This window comes from Odocoileus virginianus, chromosome 9 (genome assembly GCF_023699985.2).
Source record: "Odocoileus virginianus isolate 20LAN1187 ecotype Illinois chromosome 9, Ovbor_1.2, whole genome shotgun sequence".
Classification (NCBI taxonomy): domain Eukaryota; kingdom Metazoa; phylum Chordata; class Mammalia; order Artiodactyla; family Cervidae; genus Odocoileus; species Odocoileus virginianus.
Window position 1 is genome coordinate 52,710,445 of NC_069682.1, and position 14,012 is coordinate 52,724,456.

General features: G+C 53.0%; 1 protein-coding gene across 3 annotated transcripts in view; it reads right to left on the reverse strand.

Moving 5' to 3' along the window:
* PHACTR3 (phosphatase and actin regulator 3) overlaps positions 1 to 14,012 on the reverse strand; it is a 208,873-nt gene that overhangs the window by 65,238 nt on the left and 129,623 nt on the right. For all 3 annotated transcript variants that reach the window (XM_070472452.1, XM_020905162.2, XM_020905163.2), the window contains exons 5-7: positions 7,333 to 7,545; positions 4,567 to 4,741; positions 3,556 to 3,803 (exon numbers count right to left, since the gene is read on the reverse strand). In XM_070472452.1, coding sequence (XP_070328553.1) covers positions 3,556 to 3,803; positions 4,567 to 4,741; positions 7,333 to 7,545 — 636 coding nt within the window. The remainder of the gene's footprint in view (positions 1 to 3,555; positions 3,804 to 4,566; positions 4,742 to 7,332; positions 7,546 to 14,012) is intronic.

The window sequence follows — 14,012 nt, forward strand, 5'->3', positions numbered from 1 at the left end:
ATAAAGGTGAAGAGCCCACATTCTCTACTTGGTTTCAGGGTTCAGGGAGCCCAGACTGTGTACCATGGCCCCAGTCACAGATGTCAGGGCTCCTCTCCAGATATGGGGGTCTCCAGCTGTGCCTCACTGTGTGCAATGAGCCCAGCCCTCCACGGATGCTTAAAGGGTTGGATGTGAGCCCTTGACCTTGAGCCCCAATGCTGGTACCCACAGGAGGGGCAGCTTTGCCCAGGTTTGCAAATATAATCAGTGCAGCCCTTCCCAAGCACAGCCTGGTGGGACCCTGGGCACGTTAACACCAGCAGAGCTTCTAGAATGAGTTCTACCCTCCCTGTTCCCATCACTACTGTCAATCTCTAAGTCCAGTTAAGGACCCCGGTTTTTGGAGACAAACAACAAGAGACTCAGGTTTGACCCACAAGAAACCTTGAAAGAGGAAAAGTGGCTGATCCCCACAGGAGACTACAGATACCACCTTCTTCCATCCCGACACCCAGTCATGCATGACATTTATTGTGTGTGTAGCATGCAGGGCTGCAGACACGGCAGGAACCTCTACATGATGAAGCCCTGACCTCAGGCATCTGTGCTGGTGGGGACAGGACTCAAGGATAGAAGGTGAGGGAGGGGCCAGCAGGGCCGTGGTGGGGAAGAGTCACTTGTTTATACCTGCCACCTTTCTGGAGGAGGTGGCATTTTAAACCCAGTGGAGCTGCACATACCTCCTACTCAGTGAGAATGGGAGCCCTGTGGTAGATGCATGTGGAGGTAGGGGGTGTGGCCAGGTCCCCGGGGGCCCAGGAGGTGACAAGCCAGGTGATAGGGACAGGCCACAGGGGTCTCATTGAGGACCTGCATTAAACCCTCAGGAAGCTCCTGGAGGGGTGTGAGCAAGAGGTGATGTTGCCCGATGTCCATCTGTGTGGAGGGGCTAGAACAGGGGTGATGGTGGAGGCAGGAGGGCCTGGGGGAGGCTGAGTCCAGGCAGGAGAGGAAGGAGCAGCTCAACAGAGGAGAATTGGCCTGACATCTCCAAGGAGGCACCATCTGCCAGGTGCAAGGTCAAGAGTGGCGAGATGGTCCCAGGCCATGGAAAGTCAGAGGCCCTGCTCATGGGGACAGGGAACAGTCTGGGTTTGGAGGCAAAGATCGAGAGCTCAGATCCAAAGGGGTCAGGTCAGAGACACCTCTGAGACCCCAGTGGATGTGCTGAGTCCACAGGGGACCTCTTGGAGTTCAGGGCACGTGGGCTGGAGGACCACTGGATAGGCAGACGGCAGTCAAAGCCATTCATCCAGCAGCTACCCACTCACTCCTATTTAGAACTGGGAGTGTATGGACGAGAGGCACCAGCCCTCACGTGGACAGCAGTGCAACACATAATAATCGAATAACTGATAGACTTGTGAAGAGACAGAGAGGCTTCCCTGGAGGCTCAGACAGTAATGAATCCACCTCCAATGCAGAAGACCCAGGTTGATCCCTGGATCGGGAAGATCTTCTGGAGAAGGGCATGGTAACCCACTCCAGTCCTCTTGCCTGGAAAATCCTATGGACAGAGGAGCCTGGCTGGCTATAGTCCAAAGAGTTGCAAAGTCAGACACAACTGAGCAATGAACACTTCACTTCAGAAGATAGAGAATCACAAAAATCATGGTAAAACTGCAACTGTGTGGAGTGCTGAAGGAAGGTCAGAGTGCTGTCTTCAGAGTGGAGGATGAGGGAGTTTGATCTGATCAGGAGGAGGAGGCAGAGGTGGGTGGGGGCCCGCCCAGGCTGCAGGTCCCAACTAAGGCAGGTGGTCCCGCAGCTGAGGCCCTGATGATGGGGTTGGTGGGGGTGGGAGGTAAGAGGCCTTGGGGGTGACCCTGGCTCCATGAGAAGAGGAGCATGTTACACCATCAGGAGCAGCCGCTCCAGGTAGACAATCACCCCCAAAGATTGGTGTACCCAGAACCTGGGAACATGACCTTATTTGGGGGAAAAGAAAAAGATGTAATTTGCTTTTGCAGATGTAATTAAGGTAAGGATCTTAAAATGAGGAGATCATCCAGGATTATCCAGATGGGCCCTAAATCCCATGATAAGGAAAGGAGAGGACACACAAGAGCTGATGCAAGATGGTGGCAGAGATCTGACTGACGCAGCCACAAGGCAAGGACCACCTGGAGCCCCCAGCAGCTCAAAGAGGCAGGAAGGATCCTCCCCTTGAGCCAGAGGGAGCATGGAGCAGTGGGCAGAGGCCAGGGGAGCTCCAAACACTGTACAAGGTATAGGGCAGGCTCACACAGAGGATGGTCCAGCCTTCAATGTTGCCGAAGTTGAAGGACCTGCTTCAACCCTGATCTGTCTACATCAGCCATTTTCAGACATCACCCTGTCCTGTAGGAGGCTGATGAGTGTTTAAGGGGAAAAGTCCCAGAACCAGATAAGCCTGGGAAACACCACATGCTTCAGCCTCTTCTCAGATGTCCAGGGTCTTTGGCTCTGGGTTTCTGACAGGAAGACCCTGGTTTGACTTTCGTCAGCCACTTCCAACCATATGTTAGCTTCATCCCGTGCCCCCCCACACACTACGGCTGGTGCTCCCAGAAGTGCTTCACCAGCCAAAGTGGACAAGGTCCAGAGGGGATGCAAGGTCACAGGAGGGGGTGACAGCCAAGGCCAGTATCCAGTCCTGGGCTCCTGGTCTGTCCACCTGGTCACGGCTGCCCCCACCTGACCCCCTTAGCACCAGCCAAGTCACAGTCAACGCCAACCCTTCCCCGTTCTCCATCAACACTGGGACCAGGTCCCCAGGAGCTCCCTGCAGACCGTCATGATTGTCACCACGAGATGCTTTCAGGAGGAACAACAACCCTCCCCTAAAGGCCTTAGAGCCATGTCACTCTAGACCCTCCTGCAAGAGACGGCGCTCAGCACAGCTCACATCAGGACTGAGTACCCATTATCAGGAGGGGGCTACGATGCTTTGTCTTGCGAGCCCGCATATCCTCAAGGGTAAGACTGAGCAAATATTCTAACCTGGAGAACATGTTGTGAGGACAGACAGACCTCCAAGGACCCGGTGGACACACGGTCCTGAACAAGTAGACACTGCTGGGTTTACAGTAGTTCTGAGATGACCATTGGCGTCAGCCTGCCCCCCCTTCCTCCCTCTTCCATCTCATCTTGCTTTCTTATTAGCATTTTCTGCCACATCTTCCAAATGCTGGCAATCCAAGTGCCCCCAACACAATGACATCCTGCCATATCATCCCAGGCATCGATGCTCTTAGTCGCTGGCTGAGCCACTTTTGTGTTTTCAAATACACATGAAAATGTATATGCGACTGTCAGAATCAAACAAGTTTCCTCGGGTTCCTCCTAACTGTGCCCTGAGCCAGCCCACAGGCCCCCGCTCACAAACAATGGGGCATCTCTCTCCACGACTCTCTGGCACATGGCCCCACCCTGTGCCCTCGACTCTGGCAGCAGAAGGACCCCCAAACCCGCGCTTGGGCTCCATGCCTCTGGAAGGGGGCTCCCGCCCCAAGAGACCCACCCTCTGCTCACCAGAGATGACGGAGTCATTTAGGGCTTCTTCGTCCTGATACAAGAGCAGGTCGTCCTTGAGTTCCGCATTCAGGATCAGGTTCTCCTTGTTCTCCTCGGACTCCTTGGCCGCCGTCCGCTTACTGTCAGAGGCGCCGTCGAAGCTCCAGGCCTCCTCCCGCTCCTTGCCCCGCTCCACGCTGCAGGTCCTCGACAGCCGGACGTCCACGCGCTTCTTCGGGGACCCCTTACTGTCCCTGCCTTGGAAACTGAAGCAGAGATGCAGTTCAGGTTATACACTGTCCCCGTCACCCGGACGCCCTGCAAAGTTGACCTGAAGACTTCTAACGGGTTTTGCAAAGATGGCCCCCGAGTGCGTGCAGCTGATAACTCAGGACAAGAAGTGCCAGAGGCTCACAGAGCTTTCAGCCCAAAGTTGCTCAGAATGTGTTGTTCTGAATGATGCTGACATGCATGTAATAAAACCTGCTGAGACAGCGCAGCCAATGCGCAGATCAAGGATTTCCTAAGAACCAAGCAGGGCATCTTCTTTGTCCAATATTTCTGCCAAGCCACATGTGTGTTCTAGTATCTGTTTTGCCCTCCAATGACTCACGAGTCTTCAGCCTATGAGGCGTGTGAGGTCAAGAGTAAGAGTCAGCTTCCGGGCAGGTTACTTGCGCTCTCGCTGGATGAAAACAGGACTCAATCAGAGTCCCCAGACAACATAACAGCTACTTCTCCCTCTCAATCCTCTTGTGTGATGCTCCCACTCGACCCTGGGTCCCTGGACCCTCCAGGGGAAACACAGGGGCTTAGGGCCTGGTTTTCACCCTCTCCCTCTCAGAATGTGGCCGCTGAGACCAGCTACCAACCAACTGCAGAGCCTGGTGCAAAACCGGAAAAGGGAGCGCCCTGCTCAGCAGCTGAGAATTCCAGGACGGCGAGAGCGGAGCGCTGAGGCCAGCCTGGACCCACCCCCTGTGACTCCCCTGAGGGGGGCTGGCCCTGGACGGGGGTTCAGGCCCTCACCTGTCCTGGCGGTGCTTGGTGGCCAGTGCCCTGTGCAGCTCCTCAATGACGCGGCTGGGGGGCAGAGGCCGGTGGACGGTCGTGAGATGCGGAGACCCCGTGGGCGTGGAAAGCTGTCCTCGGAGGGAAGGGTCAGTACTTTTCCCGCCAGAGCCTTGGAAGAGTGTGGCCTGGCCTGGGGCATGAGAAGAGCCAGTAAGAAGGTAAGTCTTTGGGGTCAGAGACGAGGGGCTTTGCTGAAACACACGAGCCTGTGAGCAGAGAGGACGCAGGGCTCCCGACCAGGTGAAGTCACTAGCATCCTATCTGAGATGCTATGCCAGGCTCCCTCCCCACAGAGACGGAGATGGGTACATCCCTGATCAGTTCCCCTCTATCCTTGGGACCCCTGAGCTGAACAGACAGCAGTGCCCACAGGCCCTCGGCAAGGTTGTGGGCATGGAAAGGCCTCTTCCTATTTCTCTACAACAAACTTAACATCCTGAAGCCACGCTTCCTCTTCTGGAAGCTGGAAGAACTCCCCAAGCTGTACAGCCATTGGTCAGCCTGGACCATCACCACAGCCTCCCTTTGCGTCCCCATCACCCACTCACGTCTGCCTGCAATCTGCACCTCTCCTTGTGGGAGTCTTCTGATCAAGGCTCTCCCATTCTCCTCGGGACAAGATCTGGGCTGATGACAAGTCCCAGGGCCCCACAGGTTGTTCCTGATCATATTTTAATATGCTTCTTTTTTTTTTTTTAATTGAAGTATAGTTGATTTGGGCTTCCTTGGCGGCTCAGCAGTAAAGAATCCACCTGCCAATGCAGGAGACACAGGTTCGATCCCTGGGTCAGGAAGGTTCCTGGAGAAGGAAATGGCAACCCACTCCAGCATCCTTGCCTGGAAAATCCCATGGATAGAGGAGCCTGGTGGGCTGCAGTCCACAGGTTGCAAAAGAGCGGAACATGACTTTGCAACTGAACACTCACACATAGTTGACTTACAATGTTGTGTTAATTTCAGATGTACAGCAAAGTGATTCAGTTTAATATTGAGACATATTTTGATGTTTTAAAAATAGGCAACGTATTTTTAAAGTACTGAATACCACGCGTGTGTGTGCTCAGTGGGACTGACCCCATGGACTATCTCCTGACAGGCGCCTCTGCCCTTCCTCCTCCTCCTTTGCTGCCGTCTAGCTGAAGCAAACATCTCACCCCAAAGGAAATGAAGACAAAGTCACCAAAATGCAGACTCGGCTACAAGAGATCCAGGCAGAAGTCCACAGCAGGCAACCCTCCTGTCCTCTCCCACTCCTAATCCAGTCCTCAGACTCCTCACCCCTGAGGGTGGGTGGGAGTCAGAGGAGCTGACCACTGGCCCCTAGGACCCAAGATTTAAGATGTGGGGAGAGTGGAGGGGTCATGGGAGACGAAATGGGCTGAGGTCTGATCACGTCCAAGCACAATGTGGGCAGAAAGTCTCCAAGAAAATTACACAGAAGCCAGAATAAAGCAGGGGGCTGGGGCCTTAGCCAGTGGATTTCCAACTGATTTATGTTTCAATGGATGGAATGGGGATTATCGCGAAGATAGTAACAAAATACAGGACAGCATTATTTGCCTCAAAACTTCATCTGTGTGACCACATCAGCCAAGGACTAAATGCTCTGACTCATTCCCAGAGATGGAGAAAGAGGCAGGAGGCAGACGAAGGGGGTCAGATCACCCAACTGTCCCTTTGATCAGTCACCTGCACTCACTATGCAGACTCTGGGATCTGGGGCTGACGGCAGAGTTCCCTCCCTAGAAAGGCTGGTCCAGGGATCGAGGGCTGGGCTCCTGGGAGTGCCTGGGGCTGGGCAGCTTCTGACAAGTGGTGAGTCGTCATATTATCGCTGGTGGTCAGGGATTAGAGCAATGCTGCTGAGCTCTGCTATCCGCTGTCACCTTCATGCCCACTGCCCGCAGAGGCAGAGTGTAAGGATTTATTCTTAAAAACAATCATCTCTTTGTGAAGGGCCTGCTTTTCCTGAGACCAGCAGTGTCTCCTGTTTCCAGCAGTGATGAGACAAGATGTACCAAAACTTGAAAAGTCAATGTCTCCGTGTCCTGGGATCTTTCAGCCAGGGTGACCAAAGCTACAGAAGGAGATGCCCTGGGAGGGGGGCGGTCTCTGCTGAGCTGGGCTCCCCACTCTGACAACCACTCTACATGCTGGTGTGGATTCCTGGCTCTGCCTTTCTGGTCGGAGTGCCCACAGAGGTGAGCAGAGATCATAAGTGAAACAGAGAGAAAGAAAGGGAGGGGAGACAGGGATGGGGAGGGAGGGAAGGGAGAGAGAGAATGAAAGAGAAAGAGGGGAAGAGAGGTAGAACAGGGGGTGATGAGAGGGAGGGACCGAGGTAAAGGGGAGGGAGGGAGGAGGCAAGAAGAGACAGACAGACACTGACCCAGAAGCAGAGAAGGACAGTCAGACACCTGAGTACCCAGATAGAAAGGCTGTGGTTGTGTCTCCTGCCTTCAGATTCTGGAAGAAATCTTTGACAATCACCCCATGTTTGCTTAAGGGAGCCCAAGCCCCTGCTTCTGTCAACCAAGCTCCTCAACAAGGGCCGCCCTCCTGCCTCCAGCTCTGCTCCCCAGGACCTGCCCAGAGCCCCACTCACAGAAGCAAAGGGTGAGAGCCCACAGTGGGAGCCCAGTCAGGATCGGTAGGAGGCATGGATGGATGAGAGGAAGGAAGAAGGATGGAGGGTGGATGGGTGGATGCTCGTAAACCCACCTGTGACACTTCTTGTGGTTCTGGAGCCTGCCTTGGGTGGCGGGGTGGGCAGCAGCGGGGGGCTGGGGAGCTGGCCCACGGATCTCTCCAGGGGTCTGGGAGGACTGTCCAGGGAGTCGGACCCAGCTAAGGCTTGAGAGGGCTCATCTGTGCTAGGTGGGAGGCTGCCGGCGGCGTCTGATTCTTCCTCTCTGGATGCTGACGACACCTTGGCTGGTTCAAAGGAAAAACAGTTCACAAACAGCTGCTTCTCTGACTGGGGCAGGTGTGAAGACAGTGAGGGGCTTTGGCTGGGTGGGCTTGTTATCATGAGACAGAGGGGTCACTTCCCATACACGCGCAATTCCCCGTGAGCTCAACAATCAACAGAAACTTCAGAAGCAGAGAGAGGAGGGAAGGAAGGAAGAGGGAGACAACTTCAAGAGTGTGGGTGACTCTGTCCCTTTCCCCCCTCAGCTTGTGGTACTGAGGCTCCCACCTCACCTGGGGTTGCTGGTCACCAACACAGGCTCTGGAATCAGACCCAAGCTGGCCCTGCACTTTCTCTGTGCCCTTGGATGAATTACTGTGTTCCCATTCATGTTGGATGACGTTGGAGTAACAGCCAGAGTCCCTCCCAGGCCTGCTGTGAGGTTTAACCAAGAAGCAACAACGACATGCATGCCTAGCACACTGCAGACCCTCAAATTGCTGAGTTATTGATTTTCCATGCCAGATCTTCCACAGCCCTGCACTGGGTGAGCCTGTGAGCTGACTGGTGAGGGAGAAGCAGGGGTTTAGCTTTGAGGAAGGGTCAGCCAGCCCAGAGGCCCCTATCCCCTCTTCTTCCAGCTGCTGGTCAGGCTACTCCCCCTCCAGGAGCACTGCCTGTCCACCCCTGTGCCTTCTCCCCACCCATCAACCCTCTCCTTTCCCCCTCCTCTTTCTCCAGCTCAAGTTCCACCATATCCATCCCTCAACCACCATCTCACCAACACCCCTCAAGCCCTCTGCCATGCTTCCTCTCCACCTAGCTAATTAGGAAAACCCCGTCTCTGGATGCAGCCTCCATCTGTTGGCTCCCATCACTGTGGAGCATTGTGGAAGAAAGTCAGTGACACGGGAACCCCCATCCTGGCATCTCAGGACCACCTCCCTCCACACCGTTGGCTCTGCTCCATCCTGCAGTCACTCACCTTCAGACCTTCTCTGTGTCTCTTCTACCTCGACAGTTTCTTACTCCCTCCTCCCTTGCAGCCTCACCTCCAGCTTTACAGAGGAAACTGAAGTCATCAGACCAGGGGGTGCAGGGGAGCTCAAACACAAACCTGCCATCCCTGATATACCATTCCTCCTTCCCTGACACAAGAAGAGAGGCGGCCTCCCACCCCCACCTTGGGACCCCAGCCTCCCTACTCTCTCAGACCACATCCCAGGTGCCCAGCCCTGGGCAAGGCATTGCCCCACATCATGTAATTTCATCTCTGCAACCACCTATGGGGGAAGATCCTAACTCCCTCTGCAAAGCTGGCCCCAAAGTCACTGTGTAGTATTCACCCATCATCAGTCAGGGAGTATGCCTAGCAGGGAGGGGTGCTGTCCGTGGTGCTGACTGAGGCAGGTCTGATCCTCACAAATCTCTGAAACTATAAAAGGGACACTGCACGTCCCATACACCCCACTGTCATCACCATTTCCATTTACTTACTGCCCCTGTTGGAAGCTGAAGACCTCTCTGGCCAGACCTTCTCCCTTGTGAAGCTCATGGAAATGCAGAACGGCTGGGCCTCCCAAATCCTGATGAAATGTCCCCTTCCCACCCACTGCAGATGTCAGAGTCAGGTTTGTATCACCGAGAACAGCAATTACAGCATGACCCTCACTTTATATCCTGCATGGATATGCACATGAAAACACTATGGTTTTATTATTATTACATCTGCCTTATTTAGCTTTTAACTTGAATTTTTTTTAATTGGAGGAAAAATGCTTTATAATGTTGTCTTGGTTTCTGCCATACAACAATGCGGTTAGTCACAATTTTATGTGTGTGTGTGTGTATATATATATATATATATATGTGTGTGTGTGTGTGTGTATTTATAAATATATATATATATATCTCCTCTCCCTGTTGAACCTCCCTTCCCCCCAACTCACCCCTCTAAGTCATCACAGAGAGCCAGGCCAGGCATCCTGTGTCATAAAGCAGCTTCCCACTAGCTATCTGGACCATAATGGTCCAGCAATAAAGAATCTGCCTGCCGATGTAGGAGATGTGAGTTGGTTCCCTGGGTGGAGAAGATCCCCTGGAGGAGGAAATGGCAACCCACTCCAGTATTCTTGCCTGTTGAGAATTCCATGGAGAGAGGAGACTGGCAGACTCCAGTCCATGGGGTTGCAAAGAGTCGGACATGACTGAGCATGCATGCACACACAGCACTACTCATCTGTTTTACGCATGATAGTGTGCATATGTCAAAGCTACTTTCTCAACTTGCCCACCTTCTCCTTCCCCTGCTGTGTCCACAAGTCTGTTCTCTACTTCTGCATCTCCACTCCTTCCCTGCAAAAAGGTTCATCAGTATCATTTTTCTAGATTGAATGTGTGTGTGTGTGTGTGTATATATATATATATATATATATATACACACACACATACAAAAATACATAATATTTGTTTTTCTCTGACTGTATTTCACACTGTATAATGGGCTCTAGGGTCATCCACCACACTGCAACTGACTCAATAAAACTGTCCTCAAAAGTATGATTTGTTCATAGAAATTTTTTAAGACTCCTAGACTTCAATAGTAATGTTATATCCTATGAACTGTTACCTGTTTCTTCTAAGAGTCTACAAGTCTGATTGTTTTAGTGAAAAAAGTTTTGCAAAAATATTAAAAGAAATGTTCTGCTTCTGAGTAAAAACAGACGTGTGGTTTCCTTGTTGAGCCACAGGCGAGTGAGAACCATCCCTCTTCTCCACATGGGCAGCAGCCCTGTGACTGTATTGGGTCTCCTGGTCTGTGTAAATCAGCGCAGGGCAGTGGACCCTGATTCCTGGGAGGCCATGCTCCTGGCCCAGGCCCTCAGTGGCCATGCTTGCATATGCAAGCACCAGGAGTGGGGCTGGCATGAGCTTGAAGAACTAGTTCCAGGCTTGATTCCTACCCTCTGAGCACCCAGCATGCTCCCCATGTCATGGTTTCAGGGCAGACAGGTGACAGAGGAATGACTCACCTGGCCTCAGGCCCCCCACTCTCCCACATCCATCCTTTTCTTCTGTTGTGATCAACTTATTCAAGAAGCATGACCTTGGTCTCTAATCGCTAAACCTCAGTTTCCTCATCTGTATAAAATACCCGCTCCTGCCCACCACCAGGGAGGGAGGGAGACCTCCATGAGATCACAAAGCGGCTGTTAGAAGCTATTCAGCACTTTGGACAGTTACAGGCCACTCTGCCAGGAAGAAAAGCATTTTGGAATGGCAGTCATGGGCTCCATCCACCAGATGCTGTGAGACAACCAGACTGTCTCCAGACGCTGCCCAGTGTCCCCTCCAGAGGGATGCCCAAGGCTGAGAGCCCCTGCTTGAGGCAGACACTACTCAGACTTCTGAGGAGATGCTCTGTGGGGTCTCGTGGAGAGGGCGGCCCCTCATGAGACCCACAGCTGTTTGATATTAAGTCACCATGGACACTCCAACAGGCCAGTTTCTCCCTCTGGGCCTTGGTCTCCTCGCTGGGACCTGGAAGTGTGGACAAGGTGGGCATGTCTGAACTGGGTTCCACAGGTTCCCTTGGGAGGGTCACCGAGAGAAGGGTTAGCAAGGAGACAGAGCAGCCCAGGGTCAGGGTCTCCACACCCGTGTTGGCCAGAACAGGTCCACTTGGCTGTCTCAGCACAATCCTCCCACCCCTTTCCACTCCTCTGTGGCTCCTGGACACCATGTCCCCTGGTACCCTCCCGCTGGTCTCACCTGCTCAGTCCCTCTCAGGCTCCTCCGGACTGCCCCAGCACTAAGCCCTCGGTCCTCTTCTCCTTAACTCACTCTCTCATCTAATTCTCTCCTCCAGTCCTCTGGCTTCAGAATCCATCCCATCTCTGCCGACCCTTGACCCTTGACCCTTTCCCAGCACTCCAGACTCATCCATTATTAGCCACTCTGACACCTGTGTCTAGAGGGCAACATCAAAATGAAACACAGGCAAACCCATCTCCTGATTTCCCAGGAGAAATCCTTCCCCACTCCCTCTTCTCTCTCACTTATCTACCCATCCATCTCACAGGTGTCTTTGCCGAGGCACCCTCCGAGGAGCTGTGCACAATGACACTGATCAAGACGGAACCCCACCTTCACCAGACTCAGTTCATGGTCCCGCAGCCCCCAGCTGTCCGCCCAGACTGGACACAAGGCTCCGTCCCTCTCCTGTCCTCCTCACCATCCAATGCATGAACACATCCTGGGCACACTACTCCCAAAACAGTTCTCAGAAATACTGTCCTCTCAGTGTCAGCCACTCCAGCCTCTGCCTGGACCTCAGCAGTGGCCTTCAAGCTCCTTTCCTCCCACCCGTGATGCCCCAAATCTAGTCTCTAAAGAAGAGGGTGGCAAACTGTTGTATAAAGGGCTTTGACTTTGCAGGTTATAAGGTCTCAGGAATGGCAACCTACTCCAGTATTCTTGCCTGGACAATCCCATAGACAGAGGAGCCTGGTGGGCTACAGGGCTACAGACCATAGGGTCGCAAAGAGTCGGACAAGACTGAATGACTAACACTTTCATATCATGGCCCAAATTTATTGTCTAAAATAGGGGCAGCAAATCTTACTGTAAAGGGCTCGACTTTACACCTATAAAGTCTGTTGGTCTCAGCAGAAAACTCTGCTGGCGGACACGAAGAGCAAACTCCCCTGGCTGCCCACCCAGGTGGATGTGGGGCCACCTGTCACCCCCAGGGCTGCCCAGCAGACCTTTCTCAGATGATAGAGATGCTTCCTCTTTCTCTGTTGCAGCAGCCAGACTGGCCAGTGAGCACCTGACCAGTGGCTGATGGAACAGGAGAGCTGGATTTTTAAATTGGTTTTGGTTTAAATTCATATAAATCACCATGCAGCTAGCGGAGAGGGTGGCTCTGGATTTCTGGGAGTCAGTGGCCATAGCCCTTCAACCAGAGAGATCTCAGGGTAAGCTTCCAGCAGACCTGTGGAGGTGCCCTCACCCCACCGGCCCAAGGTGGAATGTGGGTCCCCACGTGCTCTTAGGGATCTGGGACTCAACACACAAGGCACTTGCAGCCCAAACCTCCTGTGATTCTTTCCTCAAAACTCATCACACATTGAGCCCTCACACCCCAACCAGTCTGAAGGGTCCTAGTCTGGAGAACTGGTATCTCAGCATCTCCTCTCTAAATCAGCATCTTCCTTCACACCCTGTGTGAGCATACAGCTACCACTGAATTCCAGAATACTGTGACGCTGAAACATTAACATCTCAAATGCTGTTTGATTTTTTTTTTTTTAATGTAAAAGCGGACATCAGTTTTGCATGTTCACTGCGTTTGAATTCCACCCTCAGGGTGTCCCTTCCTGTCCTGACCAGCAGAGGTCGCTGCTCGCCCACTGAGCTCCCAGCCGAAGTCCTTCTGCCTGGGACATGCGGATGGGTGGGGGGGCTTGCTTTATAACCAGTTATCACCCACCAGCTGAGAGAGACTAGCCTGAGAGGAGGACGGGGTGGGCTGGGGGGACCGCTGCCATGGTCAGTTTCACTGAACCCCAGTGACACCCAGCACGCTTGGACATGGGCCAGGAGACTGGCCAACTCCCAGAAGAGAGCTTTGGCAACTCGGGCCTGGCAGCGGACACTGGTGATATACGGACACCTGCTGCGAGGCTGGTGTTGAGTACAGGGAGGGTGCTATCTCTGCCTGGTCCAGGTTCACGGTGCCAGCCCACGAGCTGATTGTACCGACAAAGGCAGCCTGGGCCTGACCTGTAGCCAGCAATCTGCTGACCCTCCTCTAGATGACAGAACAACCCACATTCCAGAACATGCCAGAAGCACAGCAAAGTCTAGCTATAGTTGGGGCTGTCGAATGTTATACTTAAGAGCATGTCTGGGAATCAAATCCCAGCTTCACCACTGATGCGCTCTGTGGCCTCAGGGAAGTGACTTAATCGCTCTGGTCCATCTTAAAAAAAATGGGGGACTTCCCTACAGCTGACTCAGGCTGGTGTTTGGCAGAAACCAACGCAATATTGTAAAGCAACTATTCTTTGATTAAAAATAAGTAAATTTAATTTTTACAAAGTGGGGGCCTTCCCTGGTAGTAAAATGATAAAAGATTCTCCTTGTAATGCAGAGGACACAGGTTCGACCCCGGGTCAGGGACCTGAGAACCCACATACCACAGGGCAACTAAGTCTGTGACCACAACTCCTGAGCCCATGAGCCCGTGCTCTGTAATAAAAGAAGCCGCTGCAAGGAGAAGCCCCAGTACGGCAACTGGAGAGGAGCCCCGACTCACCACCAATAGGGAAAAACCTGAATACAGAAATGAAGATTCAGCGCAACCAGAAATAAAATATTTTTAAATGGGGCTAAGATAATCCAGCACACAGAGAACATGCTCCCTGAATGCCACTTTTCCTTTAAATTCACGTACGCGTGGGAACACCGGAGCTCAGCCCCAGCC